General features: G+C 36.1%; 1 protein-coding gene across 1 annotated transcript in view; it reads right to left on the minus strand.

Annotated features, from left to right (window-relative positions):
- The window catches only part of CPA6 (carboxypeptidase A6), a 541,179-nt gene that overhangs the window by 389,787 nt on the left and 132,131 nt on the right, over positions 1-19,261 (minus strand). The window contains exon 3 of the mRNA XM_058699770.1: positions 10,426-10,516. Within this exon, the coding sequence (XP_058555753.1) occupies positions 10,426-10,472 (47 nt within the window). The 5' untranslated portion in view covers positions 10,473-10,516. The remainder of the gene's footprint in view (positions 1-10,425; positions 10,517-19,261) is intronic.

Consider the following 19,261-nt stretch of genomic DNA (forward strand, 5'->3'; position numbering starts at 1 on the left):
ATCCATTCATGATAAACACCCTCATCAAAGTAGGTGTAGAAGGAACATACTTCAACACAATAAAGGGCATATATGAAAAACCCACAGGTAACATCATACTCAAAGGGGAAAAACATAGAGCTTTCCCCTAAGGTCAGAAACAAGACAAGGATATCCATTCTCACCACTTGTATTCAACACAGTACTGAAAGTCCTAGCCACAGCAATCAGACAACAAAAAGAAATAAAAGACATCCAAATCAGTAAGGAAGAAGTAAAACTTTCACTATTTGCAGATGACATATACTCTATATGGAAAACTCCAAAGACTACCAAAAAAACTTATTGAAATGATAAACAAATTTAGTAGAATTGCAGAATATAAAATCAACATGCAGAAATCTGTTGCATTTCTATACCCTAATAATGACGCAGCAGAAAGAGAAATTAAGAAAACAATCCCATTTATAACTGCACCAAAAACAATATGATACTTAGGAATAAACCTAACCAAAGAGGTGAAAGACTTGTACTCTGAAAACTATGAACACTGATGAAAGAAACTGAAGGTGACACCAAGAGATGGAAAGATATTCCATGCTCATGGAACAGAAGAACAAATATTGTTAAAATGTCTATACTACCCAAAGCAATCTACATATTTAATGCAATCCCTATCAAAATACAAACAGTATTTTCCACAGAACTAGAACAAATAATTCTAGAATTTGTATGGAACCACAAAGACCCCAAATAGGCAAAGCAATCTTGAAACAGAAAAGCAAATCTGGAGGCATTACAATTACGAACTTCAAGTTATATTACAAAGCTGCAGTAATCGAACCACTCTGATACTGGCACATAAATAGACACCTAGATCAACAGAGCAGAATAGAAAACCCACAAATAAACCAACAACTATATGGTCAATTAATCTTCAACAAAGCAGAAAGAAAATCCAGAGGGAAAAATAAAGTCTCTTAAAGAAATGGTACCGGGAAAACTGGACAGCAACATGCAAAAGAAAGAAGCTGGACCACTTTCTGATGCCATACACAAAAATACATTCAAAATGGATTAAAGGCTTATATGTGAGACCTGAAGCCATAAAAATCCTCTGGTAAATATGGGCAGTAAACGCTTCGACATAGGCCATACCAGCTTTTTTCTAGATATGTCTCCTGAGGTAAGGGAAACAGAAGCAAAAATAAACTATTGGGACTATATCAAAATAGAAGGCTTCTGCACAGTGAAGGAAACAATCAACAAAACTAAAAGGCTGCCTATGGATTAGGAGGACATATTTGCAAATGACATATCTGATAAAGGATTAGTATCCAAAATATATAAAGAACATATAAAAGTCAACACCCAAAAAACAAATCCTCCAATTAAAAAATGGGCAAAAGCTATCCACAGACATTTCTCTAAATAATACACATAGATGGCCAACAGACACATGGAAAGATATTCATCATCATTCACCATCAGCGAAATGCAAACCAAAACTATAATAAGATCACTTCACATCTGTTAGATGGCTAAAATCAGCAACACAAGATAAAACAGGTGTTGGAGAGGATGTGGAGAAAAAGGAACCTTCCTACCCTGTTGGTGGGAATAGAAAGTGGTACAGTCACTTTCTAAAATCGTATGTTTTTTGAGTTTCCTCAAAAAGTTAAAAAGAGAACTACCCTATGTTCCAGCAATCATTCTATTGTTTACCCAAAGAATACAAAAACACTAATTCAAAGGGATACATGTACTCCTATATTTATAGCAGCATTATTTACAAAAGCTAAGATATGGAAGCAGCCCAGTGTCCACTGATTGAGGAATGGATAAAGAGGAAATACTATATATATACATACATATACAATAGAATATTATTCAGCCATAAAAAAATATTGAAATCTTGCCACACTGTATGTTAACTAACTGGAATTAAAATGAAAACTTAAAAAAATGTTTAACTCTTACAAATATGTGTAAGAAAGGTATCATGCATATAGGAGATGACTGAAGTCTCTGCCACAGATGATATGACATAGGCTAAACACTTGGTACATGTATGGTAATAATACACATTAATATTGGCATCCTCCAGTTTATCATCTTACGGTCTTTTATCCCCCAGAGACAATATTATTTCAGATTTTGGTTGTAAATGTAATACTTTGGAATGATGTTACTTGAACATTTTAGGAAGTACTATTTGTCTCTGAATCAAGTTTCAATGTGAAATAGATCCTACACCAAATACTAAGAGAAAGTGTCATTGTCCTTATGACACTTGTGTCCTTATGACATTGTCCTTATGACTTTTTGATCATATTTTTCCTTGCAGAAAAACAGGCATAAGTAATGACATTTTGGAATCTTATTTGGGTGTTATACACTCTCCAAGTCTACGGCAATTTCAGGTGGCATGTTTGCTTTTGCAGAACACGGAAATGTCCAATGATGCTGGTGGCTATAAAACTGTTCTAATTATTCCTTTCGAGCAATGAATTATAGACTTAGCAGTAGACCTGATCAGTAGAACATTGTCAGTTTGGTTGAATGGCCTGGTAACTTCTCCAAGGAGATCTTTTAGATCCCACAATTGTGACTTCAATAAGTCAGAAGAGAAGAGGTAAATCATGGGAATTGGAGTGGATTTGCCCTTGGAAAAATTGCGTAGCGAGCAAGCTTGTCTTCACTATTTGCCCACATTCCTATTTAGGTTTCCTTCTTCCCATGGCAGTGCCCAGGTCATTAGGTTCCGGCTTCTCCACGTGTATCTCATTTCACTGTCCTGTTGGTACAGAGCTATTATTACTCCCGCTTTGCAGATGAAGGAAACCCTTATCTCAAAGACGTGAAACCCAAATGCCTGAGAAAAGCGTAGCAGAGGTATTTGGGATAGAAGATATTTCTTTATATCCATAAACTCACACCCTGTTGGCAGTGATTCCCCATATACAGAAGTGGCACCTGGTGAGATTTGCTGGAAGCTAATCATTTCTATTTTTCAGGCAAAATCAGCATGTAATTATAAGGATAAGCAACTAGGCAAGGGTCATTTGGCCTGCTTATTGAGACTATTACAACATTTCATAAAATTTAGTGGACCCTAGATTATAATTATTAACACTATTGTTCTTGATGAGGGCAGAAAGAGAAATATCTAATACCTCTCTGAGAATTTTCTATTTTTGTAGTTGATTATACCACATGGAGCAGTTTGAAGTCCTTTGCCTAGAGAAATGGCAAAAGCCACAAAAGATATTTAAATGTCTTCCCCTGCTTCCTTCATGGCTCAACACTTTTCAAGTGGGCTCAGGGGTCATTTCTTTGTCCTCAACACGTGAAGCAATAGCTGAAGAACTAATAGCTGATAGCAGATGACATTCTGACATGGTGGGGGGTGGTTTAGAATCCCTCAGCTGTGTCTTAGGCCACACAAATGATCTTCATTTTTTGCTTTAAATTCCACATATTTTATCTAAAAATCTGTTTTAGAAACTGAGGGTGCTGATAAATATTAAAAAAAAAAACTTAAAAATCTCCATGTTTACTTGATACATAACTCTCTCTATTCATGTCTGTTTATCCCATCTTTTAGCTCTGGACGTTCAATTATTCACCCAGAGGAAGTAATGATAGAAAAGATGTGTCAATAAAAGAAAAGCTCAAGATGTTTTCAAATTGGCAAATAAGAAGAAAAAGATATCCTCTAATAGTGGAGCCTAGACCCTTCTTACATTAAATTGGCCATCAGATGTGGCTTTGTAGTTTGCAAGTTTTAAAAAGAAGTTAAAATCAGCAGTCCAAATTTAAAAGCAAGCAAAAAAAGGATGAAATTCATATTTGTAGCAAGATGTCCAAATTAAAACTCAGTTCCTAAAATCAATCAATAAACTAAATGAACATAACATTTTGTTAATGTTAGAAGTTAGGGCAAACTCTGGCTTCAACTGTGCATGCAAACCGTTTCTATCTAGCAAAAGAGAAAAACTTGAATTTGGATTGGGCTTTTATTTTCATGAACAACAATAAATAGATTCTTTATTTACCCAAACATTAACAATCCACACTATGATTCTTAAGGAAAATTGTGAGTGGGATACAGATGTTTAAGACTAAAAACCTAGAGGTTTACTTTGCAATGTGAATCCCTTTTGTTTCAGCCAGAGTGCCGTTCTCGTAGATTTTAATTCTTTGGGAAACATTGCTCTTCTCTGCAAAGATTTAGCCTGGGTGCATGTGTCTACAATGTGGAGATGTGTGTATGAGCAGTCACCCATAGGGGGATGAGGCTGAACACAGGCAGGGGCTTCACCTCACACTGGAGGAAACACACTCAGAATCTCCTGGGTAAACAGCCTGAGACTATGTTTCAGACTTCCCCCTGGAACCTGGCCTAAACATGTCAACAGTCCCATGAAACCCTTTTATAGATGAAGAAACTAGGCCTCGACAGGCTAAATAACGTGTCCAAAGACCCACAGCCAGCAGGTGGCTGTGCAGACCTTGGCACCTAGAGGGTTTGCATCAAGAGACTTCTTCATCCAGTCTGGAGTGGACACTCAAGTGCACGCAGGTCATGACAACACACCCACGTTTGCTTCCCACCCCCCACCTCCCCCCGCCCTCTAAACTAAGCACTCTTGTTTAATTTTTGCCTACTGAAATGGAGTTCAGTTGTCATAAAGAGTTTTGGCTTTTTCCCCCTGCAATATGATTTCATTTAAGCATTGAAATTGGGCTCATTTTTATTTTATTTTTGGCCCAGGATTGAGGTGCCTTTATAAATGATTCTTAGATTAGCTCCGTCTCATTAAGGATCAGTGCACTGTGATCTAGATTGTCTTTAGTCATTGTGGAGGGCCAGTGTATTATCCTAAGTGTCCATCATTGTCTCTTGTCATTTTTTCCTATCAATTCTTTCCCCTGCTGCTCTTATTTCAGAGATTTCTTTTGGCCCATGAATAAGACTTTTAAATAACTCAAATAACCTAGAAAGGGCTGGGATATACTTGGGGAAGGCAAAATTCGGATCTGATTCTATATTTGGCAAATAAGAGACATGAGCAGAAACAAGTAGGTGTACAGAATGATACCCTATGAAAAAGAAAAAATAAGTAAATATGAACAACACCTGCTTATATTAATAATATGTGGTTATATTTCTGGTTAGGAATTTACTTGTATACATTTTTTACCTGAGAAATGATTTGGCATGATTTATAAAACACTCACTTTACAGAATTTATAAATATGGAAAATAATGTAAGTTTCTTAAGATGTATTCTATTGGATTTATGTCTTTTTGGTTTTGCATTTCTCATCATCTCATATTTGGAATACCTCCAATACCTCCTGCTGCTAATGAAATGTCTCGCACAATTTTTTCCTCCATCAGAGTACACTTTCTAAAATTTAAATCTGATCATAGCATTCTTCAACTGTTTCCATAAACTTTCCAAAGCACCTGTTGAAACATATAAGGCCACCACCCACCTAGCAGACCCCCCCTTTCCCGCCAGATTGCCCTTGCTCAGGCCAAATGGAACTATCTGCAATTTCGCATACAAGCCAGCCTTTTGGCACCTGGCTATATTTGCATTTGGAGTGGGCTCACTGCAGACTGTGTACCCAATAAACTCACTTATTTTAAAAAATGCAAATAATGCCCCTTCTCTGCAATGTCCCCACTTGGAGTTATATGTTCCTATAATAATCCCTACCACTCTCTATTATAACACTTAACTATGGGGTATTTTAATTACCTATTTACCCATCTGTCTTGCCCACTAAATGTTGAACTTATCAGCAGGACCTTCTTGATCATGTTTGAACCCTCTGTATTTTACATTCTGGTATATAGTAGATGCTCAATGAATATTTTTAGAGCAAGAGAGTGAATAAGGAAATACATGTTGAATATATAAAATTAGACTAGAGTCCAATTTAATCAGTCACTTTCTAGAGCTCCTCTTAATCTGTCTTTTTTGTTAAAGCATTTTGTAAAGAGATTTATCTCAAAGTTCAGTTGCAGCATATTTAAAATGCAACCGAGGCTATTATTATTATAAGCTAAACAGACAATTTCCTATATTCACTTTTGTGGGTATTGAGGGAGTATTTTGATAAGCAAATAGAATATAGAAGAAAATGCATTCTAATGAACCCAAATAGCATGACTTGAAGTGCTGTGTTATCTCAAAATTTCATTAGACTGAAAACATATTTTCAGTGTTCATCAATCTGGTGGTGAATCACTGGTGGAGCAGTATTTTAGAACCCCACTTCTAAAACCCCAGCTAGAAGGAGGCTAGTTTCTGCTGAATGATTTCATATTTTATGTGTATATTTAGAGGACTAAATTGAGCTTAGCTTTAGTCATGCTTACTTTAAAGGGAAAAACCAGTAATTTTCTTCCAGAAATGTCTTCCTGGTCATTATCTTTTCCATGTAATTAGTTACCTGTGAGAGTCCTGTTATTTAGTTGGTATTCACCATAGTTTCCCGCCCTGAGAAAATCTCATGCATTAAATTCCCAATTTTTTGCATAATGTTTGTTCTATGTTTACCAAAGAAAAATGAGGAAGACAATTATACCAATGTACCTTATGAGGAACAGCCCTTATTATGAGGTATATTATTTTATTTATTTATTTATTTATTTATTTATTTATTTATTTATGTGTGTATGTATTTATTTTAACTTTTTTTTTTTTTTGAGAGAGAGAGAGAGTGCAAGAGTGGGAGAGAGGCAGAAAGAGAGGGAGAGAGAGAATCCCAAGCAGGCTCCATGCTGCCGTGGGGCTCAGGACCTGAGCCGAAATCAAGAGTCAGATGCTTGACTGAGCCACCTAGGTGCCCCATGAGGTGTATTATTTTAAAACAACAAAAATGTTACTAAAACAGAGGCAGTGAGAAATTGAGTAGCCACCAAAAGACAGCTAACACTTCATCAAACCACATTCTGATGGAACAAGTCAAACCTCAGCGCACTGGAAGTCAGCTTCCTGTTATCAGAACTTGCTACATCCAGGGGTCACCAGGAGCAGGAGCATCTCAGTTTTACTCTCAATGGGTATCACTGATTTGTGACTTCTGTTTGTAAAATGAGAGGAAATGGTTGCTTGCAGCAGTGTCAGGGCAGTGTCTACAGGAGCTATTTGAGCTTCTTCTGACAAGTATCAAGCCATTCCTTTTGCCCAGAGTGAATTTAGTTAGAAGTAGTAGCAGGTTCAGGGCCTAATGACATGGGCCAAAACGGAAATAAACCGACACTACGGCAAACTCCTGAGGGAGAGCCAAGCTCTGGGGGAAATAAATGGGAACTTTACCTTGACATCAGGTCATTTAAAGACAAGGTAATTTACAAAAAAGTCTTGAGGATTATTATTGAGTATTTACAAGTGAATTTTTAAAGTTTATGTTGAAGATTTAACATCACATTGGAAAGGAAAGCTTATGTATAGATTATTTAAAATAATTTTCAGAGGTTATATCTGACAGAAATCCACTGGAGGGCAGTAGATAGCAAGAGTTATGGCTGGTTGCCTGAAATATTGATTTGTTTCAGAACCTAAACGGAATATCACATTACAGCTTAATTTTAAAAAATGACATACAGTTCTGTTGTCTGTTTTAAAGTTTAAAAAGATTTCCCACATTAGGTGCCTGGATCAGGCTGTGTATTTCCGTTTGGTGTGAAAAATGACGGGGCCGATTGTATGTTGAAAGCATTTCTGTCTTCCTGACAAATCAACGTGTGAATTCAAGTTTCTGTACTCAGTTGAACAGTGATGCATTTCAATCTGGGCAGACCTTAACTTATACTGTTTCCCTAAGGAAAGAAACCAGGTTTCCAGAGATAGTCATCATTAACTGAAGATAGGACACACTGCCTCACATGCCTTGACCCCAGAACATGGAGTCAATGTTCTTAATCATATCAGCTGCCTGTGTAGCACCCACTCCCTAAATGAAATGTATTTAATTTTATTTCTGAGAATTAATGAGACATCTTTGAGACAGAGCTTAGAATTCAAATTGTTCTTTTAACTGTAAAGAAAGACTACAGGTGATGAAAATCAGTCATCTTTTCTTCTACTAATACTTGCCTCTTCACCCATATTTCCTTCCTTCCTCCAAAAATCCACCCATTCACTCATCCTCCATTGATTCACTCAGTATTTATTTTTCTCCTACAATCTATGTGCCGTGTAAGAGTGGAAGTTAAAAGGTGAGCATAAAATTTCAGTTGAGAAGAATGGAATGGAAAATAAACTTTCCTCAGAATATTAGCACTTGGTGAGCCTTAGTTGTTCCTCAAATAATAAGAGCAGATGCTCTTATGTACAGCAGTCTGAACCAGACACTTATTCTGAGCTCTTTTTGTAACAAAAAGGTTTCATCAGCACCATCATCATCACCATCATCATCTTCACCATCCCATCATCATCATCATCACCATCCCCATTGTCATCATCCCCATCATCATCATCATCTCCATTTATGTACATGTACATTGAGGCACAGGAAGATCAAGTCCCTGCCCATTGTCACACAGTATGAATGGCAGAACCAGAATTTGTGACTTGCTCCAGACCCCATGCACTGAACAGCTGACCAAGCTACACTTTTCTTCAAGAGCAGGAGTTCCAAGTGAAGCATAAGTCAGCTTGGAAAACAGGGAATTTAAGGATGGTTTTTTGCTTTCGTGAAAGATAAAATGTACTAGACAATTAAGGAAATGTTTGTTCAGTCTATTGTAATAGAGAGAATGTTCATTAATGAATGTCTCAAAGAAGAGGGAGAGAACTTAGTGGCCTAGACATCCACTAAGATGTCTTTACATCTCCTTTAATATCCAGAAGGAACTCTGGCCCATGCATGGTCTACTGTGGTGGTGAGTGCTTTGAGGTTTATACCAAGTCCTCGGGCTTCAGCTCACAGGGTTCTTCATATTCTGAAGGAAAGGGCCAGCTGCCAGAAAACCTAAAGTACTGATAGTGATCTGGGCAGTAATATAGACAGATTACACAGAAGATGAGAATAATTTTATACAACCACTTCTTAGAGCAGGCTAATAATCCAAGAAAAATTTTCCACTTTAACTGAGAAGACAAAATTATATCTTTGTACCATTATAATATTTGTCATGAAATCTCCTTTGGAAAATCTTATAAATAAATTCATTGTATTAGGCAGAAAATTGGCCCCTCAAAGATTTTCACTTCCTAATCCCTGAAATTTGTGAATATGTTGTTACATGACAAGAGGGAATTAGTTCCATTGTAGAGGGGAATAAAGTTACCAATCATCTGCCCTTAAAATAACAGTCATCCCTGATTACCTGGTGGACCCAATGTAATCACAATGGTTGTTTAAATGTGGAAGAGAGAGGCAGACAAGTCAGTGTCAGAATGATGCAATGTGAAAAAGACTAACTAGTTATTGCTGGCTTTGAAGATGCAAGGAGGCTGCGAATCAAGGATTCCAGGCAGCCTCTACAAGCATGAAAAGGCAAGAAAATTGATTCTCTCCTAGAACCTGGAATGCAGGAATGCAGTCCTACTATCCTGATTTTAGCCCAGTGGGACCCATTTTGGACTTTTGGACTAAGCTACCTAGTTGTGGTAATTTGTTATAGCAGCAAAAGAAAACTAATACACCCATCAAACTTTAGTCAGCTTTGGCCATTACAAAAAGAAAAAAAATCCCTTCTAGCACACCTTCCATAACTTTCTATATTCATTTGGGTTTTGTCTTACATTTTCCTCTTCTTATTCTGGAGCAACCAGTCATTTAACTTTAGGGCAAAACTACTCTCATCTCCTTAACACAAACACATCTCTTATAGGGCAATGTCTCAAAGTGGCAAAAAATGAACATCTTCTTTAACAGACCCAACTACATACTCTCTCTGTATCATAAAATAAGAGGGAAAAATATAAATTTAAAATTATGCTTAGCAATTAATGTTTCAGTATTCTGTCTCACATGGAAATGATCTAGGCATCTAGTAAATATTGATTAATTAACTCAATACCAATACAAGGTTTTAAATTACCTAAAAATCTTAGAAATTATCTTCAAGTGGACATATTACAAAATGTTAATACTGTTTGCAGTTAGGAGTATGCCTAAATTTATGTTTGACTGCTGACAGCTTTTAAGCCTTAAATCTCCTCCTCTTCTTCTGTCCCACATTTAGGACAGTTGATAAGAAAAGTCAGGTGCTTCCTCCTTTGCTACTGGTGGTAAGTTTGAATCATACCAAGTCTCTGCCTGTATGTAGGAAACTTTACTCCAGCCCCGCCCCTAACCAACATAAAAGACCCATGCCAGTCTCCTTTCTTGTTTTCTTTCAAGCCTCTTTTGACCTGTTTGGGAGGCTTCCCCTGCTCTCTCCAGAAAGCTTCGTAATGTAAGTAATATTCCTACCTTCTTGGTGTTCCTGTGGCATCATCAGTCTCCAGTTTGAACCACATTTTGGGTGGATGTTCATCTTTTCTTTGCAAGAGTGTCCACAACCCTGTTGGAATAAAATTTGTCAAAATATGATTCAATTTTGGTCATAAATATTTACATATCTCATAAGATTAAACATTTAGTAAAAGTAGTGATATCTTTTCCATTCAGCAAACCTGTATGTTTAGGAAAGATATATCTAAATGGAATAAAAGTCTACATATATATTACACTTAACATTGATCTAATAGAAAATATGTAGCTGCTTTTAATGCAAATTTTTTTAATGTTTATTTATTTTTTGAGAGAGAGAGAGACAGAGCATGAGCAGGGGAGGGGCAGAGAGAGAGGGAGACACAGAATCTGAAGCAGGCTCCAGGCTTGGAATTATCAGCACAGAGCCCCACATGGGGCTCAAACCCATGAACTGTGAGATCATGACCTGAGCCGAAGTCGGACGCTTAACCGACTGAGCCAGCCAGAGGCCCCTGTAGCTGCTTTCAATTAAATCAAAATAACGAGTCTTGCTTGCCAAGGATTTACCTAAATTATGTGCACCCGAATTCTTAAAACATTTCTGGGTTCATTTCTATAAGGATACCTCCTTTTTTACATTGAAAATATTTGAGGTTTAATTTCCTTAATATCTGGAAGTTTTTGGAACATTCAGCTTACATAAGTGCTTTTTATCACTAAGCAATAAGAGTAGGGCTCCCTTAAGAGATTTTACAATCTAATTTATTAATACCATGAAGGGCAGGAAAATATTATGTACTTACACAATGAGATGTAAAGACCTTTCTGAATTACAGATATATAAACACACAAACAGACTTAAGTAGACAGCCTACAACTTTATTCAAAAAATTCATCCATGGGTCAAGCATGCACACAGAAATAAAATATCAGTGGTCTAAATTCTATTGGGTTTTATTACCAGTTGGTAATAAATTCTTAGCTGATTTTATCTCAAAACAGGGAAAAAGATAAACAGAAAAGACCAATATACCAGTTCACTGTCTTTCAACTGAGAAAACAAGATCTGTATAAACCATTCATACATTTACAGAAATCATAAAATGATCAGACCATGAAACCAGAAGAATTGGGCACTAGATATGAAGCAAGTACTCAAAAGGTATTGAATCAAATCTTTATCGTGCTATGAATGGACAAGAGTCCAGAACACAGGATCAGAAACTGAGCTCACTTTTGGATCCTTGGATCACCACACAGGAATGAAGCACAAAGGCTCTGAGGGGGGGTCTCATTACCTGGTAGGAGTAAACAGGACCCTGAGGCAAGGACAAATACTATCTGGGTTGTGGCACCAAACCCAGAAAGACAAAAGCCTCCAGAAAATTAAGGAAATAATTTTATTCAGGCCATTGCAACAGAGAGAATATTTGTTATGATAAAGGTCTCAAAGAAGATGGAGAAAACTTGAGGTTTTACAAGGTCATGGTGGTCCTTTGTAGTTAACTGGCTACCTGTTTAGCCATTTTGTCACATCCCAAACAAAGAAGAGCTACAAAAGGATGGGGAGGTTTCTCAGCTGTCACTACTGTCCAGGAGCACAGGGCCCAGATGAAGCTCAACGTTGTTACTTTATAATAAGCTCTCTGCTTCACCACCTCTTTGACCATTGGCCCCTGATACACACAGGCAGATGGTATCATCCCTGGGAGGGCTTTCTCTGCCTTATAACTTCTGATACTATATGAACATTTTGTATCATTCAAAACTATTTTTATGTACTACATGATTATGTATTTGGAGATTTTTTTTAAAGAAAAACATATTTGGTGCTTATAAAAGTTTTTAGAGAGAACAAGAAAAGCAAATTACCAAACAGAAAACCATCTTTTAATTGAGTTTTCATTGAACTCAATGGGGTGGGGAATTTAAGTGATTTTAATTTAGTTCTTGATTTTAAGAACAAGTAAACATGTTCCAGAAGCATCTGCTATGACTGAGGGATGAACACTGGCTAGGACTTCCTGGGAATCCATTTAAAATGGGCAATTTTAGCTTTCTCTGAATAGGAGTTTTGTGAAAGGAAGGGAAGAGGAAAACTTTGTTTAGCATCTGTGAGAACATCAGGGACCAAGGGAGATCAGATATTGTGCATAATGGTTTGAAAAATGTTGAACAAGTTAGACTGCACCAGGATGGCCCCTGGCATTTCAGTCTGTGAAGGAGCAAAAACAACTCAGCAAGCTGATAGAAACCACAGAATCCTGCAGAGCAGTGCTTCTGCTGAAGGATCATAATTCATGATATGGAAGTTTTCCCACACGTGAGGAAAATGGGTATTCTCTAATTGTTGTTTAGGGTTCTATGTATGTCGATTAGATCAAGGTGGTTAACTATGACATTCATGATTGTTTACCTATTTTAAAAATCTACTTGTTCTATCCATTATGAGAGATGTGTCAAAAATCACCTTTTATAATGGTGAATTTGCCTATTTCTCCTATTATTTTTTGCTTGTATTTTTGAAGTTATGCTGTTAGGTACAAAAGAACTTAGAACTGTTTTATCCTTCTGGTGAACTGAAACTTTTATCATAACAAAAGCATTTTATCATCGCAAAAGTATTTTTGCCCTAATTTCTGTTTTTCCTGATATTAGTATAGCTACCCTAATTTTCTATTGTTGGTATTTGCCTTATATAACTATTTCTATTCTTTTATTTTCAACCTTCCTTTGGACCCCTTATGCATCACTTCCTTTTTGCATATAGCTGAATACTGACTTCATATATGGTTTTCTGCCATTTCACTGAAGAGTTCAATTATTTTCATTAATCCATTTAAATTTATTATAAATACTAATATATATGCATTTATCCATACCATTTTATTTTGTGCTTTTTGTTTTTCTTATTTTTCTCTTTCCTATTTTCCTCTTCCTTTGTTGTCTATTTTTAAATTGACTGGGCTCTCTTTCCTCCTTCCACTCCGCACCCCACCCCCCCATGTTTACTCTTAAATGCATAACCTGCATATTTAACTTAGAAAATTCAAACATAGTCAATGTTTTTGTTTTTGTTTTTGTTTTTGTTTTTGTTTTATCATTCTGGGTCCAGCCAGGAAAAGAGACAGCACTGTAAGTAAGTCTTTCAGGAGAGGGAATTTAATACAAGGAGTTGGTTACAGAGGTGATGGGAATGCTAAGAAACTATACAGAGGATCGTAATTCAGAGTTGAGTGAGAGCAAGAAGTTGGCCTCTGCTTCCAGACTTAGACGAGCATTGGGAAGAGAAGCCCAAGTGATACAAATGGTATAGCTTCACATTAGGTCTTCAATTTCTACTAATCTACTTTAAGTATCTTTCACCTCTTTCTGTCTATGTTTTCTGCATTCTGGGTAATTTTATCCAATACCTTCAAGCTTCCTAATTCTTATCTCAGGTGTGCTGTTTGACTATTCTAGATAGTTCTAAAATTAAGTTATTATGTAATTCATTTCTAGAATTTCTCTTTGGTTCTTTAAAAAATCTGCCTGTGTGCTTTTTTATAGTCTCCTGCTCCATTTTGTTCCATTTCCCCCTCTTAAACACATTTAGCATAATTATTTTGTATTCTGGATTTGAAAATTCTAGTGCTTTATGTTTTTGCATGTCTGATTCTGTTTTTGTTTGTTTTTTTCTGACTCATTCATGGTGACTTATTTTTCTTATGGATTTTCATATATTTTTTTAGCGTGAACTTGTACATGTTGGAAGTTTTTCTGAGAATTCTTTAAATCTGGACATGAGTATCTATTCCTTCAAGGGGTACCTAGGTTTGTTCCTACCATTACCTGGGGTATTATAAGCTTGCACAGACTTTATAGTCTTCGGTTTGCAGTTTTTAGGACCACAAAAAGATTGTAAATCATTAGACCCTAAATACACATGAAGTCTGGCCAGTGAGCAAGAATTCTTAGGGGAGACTTTATCTTTTCCCACCTGTATCTACAACCAAGACAGAAAACTTACTTGACAACTGCTTTTGTGGAAAGGTTATTTTTTCCCCCTAGTTTGTCCTGTTCATTAGAGTATGTTTCCTCTAGAATCTTGATTATAAGTGAGTGACCTTTGATCCAGCTCCCTTCTCTACAGAGGCACAAGGCTTTGCCCCCAGTCCCACTTGTGCTCGGAAGCTCCAGGCTTTGGGGTGGGATTGCTCCTAAGCATCCCACAGATTTGGTGCTCAGTCTCTTCCCTCAACTCATGCTTCTGCTTTGCTCCTCTTCTTCGTGTTTTTTTCCCTCACACTTTCTCACAGGCTTATTTGGTCTTCCAAAAGAATTGTAAAAATATATTTTATTAAGTATTTTTAGAAGTTACATCTAGAAGGTAAAAATTCCATTCATAAAATATATTTAAATAACAAATAAATAAGGGAACTTTTTTGTAACCATATAGAAATACTATTCAAAAGGTATTTCTTTGTGTTTATTAATATTTTACTGTCCTTACTATGCACCAAAATCTCTGCTAACTAAGTACTAACCAAGATCTCTGCTAAGATCTCTTGCTAACCAAGATCTCTGCTAAGTACTTTGTATACATTATCTAATTCAATCCTTGTAACAGCTCTAGGAAATAGATATTATTATTATTATTATTATTATTATTATTATTACTATTATTATAACCCTATTTTATACCTTAAAAAATGAAGCTCATCAATATTAAGTAACATATTCCAAAACATGTAAATAATAAGTGTTAGAGATACAGTTGATCCCTGGTCTTTCTGACTATAAAACCCATGTTTTTAACCATACTTCTGTGAAGTTGAGTACATAATAGAATGAGTGGGCTGTTCTACACCCAGTAAAGTACTCTTCATAAACTATTAAAGAAGGTTATTTATCGAGCCAGAAGTTTATTTGAGCCAGAAGGTCATTTATTACTTTTAAAATCTTTGATGGAAGAGATACAGTAATAAGACTTTGAAGCTGAAAATTCTAAATCCACTTTTAAAAAGAATTCTATTTATATCAAAGACTTCACCAGATTTTGGTAAGCTCCCATCAACTTTATATCTGCCTTATCTGTCCTTTTGGTCTTTTTGAAACCCTTATCCTTAAAGCATGCTAACTGACAGGTGAACAGGTAAGAAAAAAAAAATAAGAAAGAGAGATGATAAATCAAACAGAATTTTAGATGGCATTAGCAACTCAGGCTTGAGATCCTCTCCTTAGCATCCCTTTTTTGAAAGTGTGATTATGACAGTGACAAGTCTTTTTTCTATGAATGTGAATACAAGTTAATAAATGTCACATAGATAAAAAACAAAAACAAAACAAAACCCACAAAAGACACTGAGTAAGGAGAATGAGAGTCAGATTCTTGAGAAAAAAAAGTCATTCCTAATCTGAGCTTGAGTTTCCCTGTAGCAAACTTTTTATGTGTGATCATTAATAAGAATTCTGCAAAACCATAGAAGGCCTGGCTCAAGAACAAATGAGGAAATAAGGAAATGAATATTTAGAAACTTCACACAGGGATTTAAAAAAAGGAAATATGAAATGCAGAACGGACAATATTGCTGATTAATCACTACAGCACGCACAAAGCAACATGCAGGGATAAAAACTCTACAGGAGAGCCTGAGGAGAGATTAAGCCTCTCCAGTTCTTCTTGTACAATGAAAGCAGAATCATCCAGCAATTAAATGGGTTTTGGTCATTACCAAATGTTAAAATTTCCTCTCTACCCATGTCTATGAAGAAAAATAGCTTTCATTTTCTAGGATCTTTCAGTTTTCACAGCCAATGCTAAAAAATTGAAGTGACTCTCATGAAATCCTTAAAGTTTAGTTCAAAAAATAGAATGCCATTACTATGAATGCTTTTTGAGAAATATCCAACCTTGTCCTTAATCTAATAAAGATGTTCAAAGATGGAATATTACTGCTACTGTTATAAAATGACTGGGTGCAGAAGTAATATATAAATAGGAAAAGCAGCCTAGCTTTTCTTGGTAGTTGAATCCTGAGGTTGACTTAGTCTGGGGGTCTCTCTTTTGTATCTAATATTATCTAGTATGGAAGACGAATAGCATCGCCATAGTGAGATAAACAGAGTCTTCAAATGTTCTGTGTGTACAGAAGTACTAGAAAGTGGGAAGACTAGGGGACTGAAATCCTGGTATCTACTTATGATTGTATCATCCTATAAAACCCCTTTATATTCTAAGGTGGTAGAATTGCATGTTGTGATATACCAAGGGATGAACTTACTGAAGAAGCAAAACATTCCACTAGGAAGCTCTGCACCAACCAGAACAACTAACCAAGCACTTCTTTTACTCCATTAGCTCTTCTACCCTCAATGACTTGTGCCTCCAGCCTGAAGTAGAACTGACAACATGGTTCCTGTGAGCCACAGTTCCTACCCAGGGTGCAAAACCTCATGTGCCTTAACACTTGTCCTAAGTAGTAGTCTCACCCTACACCATCCGTGCAGAATTCATGGTGCTACTTATGCTCAATAAAGACAATTACACAAGTTTATTTAACTGAATATTCACATTGACATCTGTCCCCTCCATGCATTCCACTGAAATGACTATAAGGAAACTTAAATTAGAATTAATTCATGATATCCCTGATATGAGAGAACAACTGAAGATCAGAGATCAACAACACTTATTGTGGGGAGCATTGTGCAATGTAGAACTATTGATTCACTATGTTGTATGCCTGCACCTAACATAACATTGTAGGTCAACTGTACTTCAATTAAAAAACTGGTTTATTGAAGATAAAAAACCAAAACGATGATATTGAAAAATAAATTAGAGCAGAAACTAAATTTCAAAAGAATACCAGTAAAGGGTCTGCAGTGGAGGTAGCAGTCACTACCATAGCCACAAAGAGACTACAGACCAAGAGTTGGTAAGAAAGAAGATAAGACTTGGCAGGTGATTTATTAAAGAGTTAGCTAAAGAAGGATTTTGAGCTTGGGCTATCAACCCCATCACTTGCTATCATCTCCTCAAGGCACTGTGAGTTCCTAAGATATAATTGAAGCAATGATCTCTAAAAATGTCAGCTGGTCTGTGTGAGGAAGATAGGGATTTGAGTGTGGATATAGACACTCCAAAGTAAAGCCCTTTTTGTGTTTGGTGAGGATGGGAGTTTAGGGGGTGTATCCTGTCTTGCCAAATGACAGGTAGCACTCACGTACATGGAGACTACAGGTAACCTTCCCATTCAGGTAAAGGAGTTACTAGGAAAATTAGACTCTACATATTCAGAATGTCCATATTGTATACCACATTAGCATCTCAGCCCTTTATCCATGAATGGGAATGGACAATTAATAATCATTCATTTTCAAGGACAATAAAGACACACACAAAAAAGAAAACTGACCTTGGATAAAACAGACAATTGAGAGATCAGAAGAGAAATTTTTTAAAAATCTTGTTAATGTGCTCTGAGAGATTTTGAAATATACTGATCTATAAGACAAGAATAGATTGCTATAAAAAAAGCAGTAAAGAAAAATAATTTTTAAAATTTAAAAATTCAATTGATAGTCTGGAGGTTAATGCTAACCACCTGATTTCAAATCTTCCCATACTCTCTCAAAATGACATAAAATTAACACAAAAGTAAATATAATCATATAAAACTCACACTTTTCAGCATTGGTAGGAGACAGAGAATGCTATGGACATCAAATAACATGTAAGTGGATAAAGAAAACAAATTCTAACAAATATTGGAAATTACTAATTTTCCAAAAATAGGAGATTAGCTAAATCAACACAATGAAGTATTCTCCATGTGTAACAAAGAAGTGGATGATCTCTATAAACTGATATGGAATGATTTTCTGGATTTATTGTTAAGTAAGAACACCAACATGTAAAAAGGCATATATAGAGCATATGTGCTCTGCTACCTTTAATAAAGAAGGGGAAATTATACATACACACACAGATATATATGTATATATTATACATGTATATATATCTGTGTGTGTATACACACACATACTGTGTGTGTGTGTGTGTGTGTGTGTGTGTGTGTGTATACACACTAGTCTTTACAAACAGATGCACAGGAATGAAAAACCAGAAAACAATGAAGTTAGTCACCTACAATGGTTAGTACAGGGGACCCAGTTGGAAGAGATTCAAGACATTTTTCTGAGTGTATCATTTGTAATATTTTTGACTTTTGGAACTCTGCTAATGTTTTACATATCAAAAAATAACATGAAATCAACAAAGATGGGAAAGGGAAAAAACTAAAACAGAAAGCAGACTGAAACAAAGGACCCAACTGTATTTCAAATTAATAACATATTGCACTAAAGAAGGGGAGAGATGAATTTCAGTAACTTATGAACACAGTGTTTGACCATGTATCTTCTTGGTGGTGGTGATGGTGTGAAAAAAGGCAAGAAAATACAGAATCACTTTTATTAGGCTTAGTTTTTATAGTAGTATTGGTGAAGCAATTCTGTAACTATTTTAGTTATATGATAGGATCAAGCAAATAACTAAATGTGTTGATGTTTTTGGGAGCAAGGAAGAAAGGTCATACATGTTTGGAATGAGAGAAGGCAAGCAAGGTCCCTATGGAGATAAACTAGAATGGGGATGTTGGTGTGAACTCATGAATTCTAAAATATGTATATGTATGTGTGTATGTACACAAATGTGCATATGTGTGTGTGTGTGTGTGTGTGTGTGTGTGTTCCAGCTCTATCTGCTGAAAGATCCAAGAAGCAGAGGCATTCCAAGAGTATGGGTACCTCTAGTACTCAGATCTTGCTCTGTAATACCTTTCCCCAC

This window comes from Neofelis nebulosa, chromosome 14, assembly GCF_028018385.1.
Source record: "Neofelis nebulosa isolate mNeoNeb1 chromosome 14, mNeoNeb1.pri, whole genome shotgun sequence".
Lineage (NCBI taxonomy): Eukaryota > Metazoa > Chordata > Mammalia > Carnivora > Felidae > Neofelis > Neofelis nebulosa.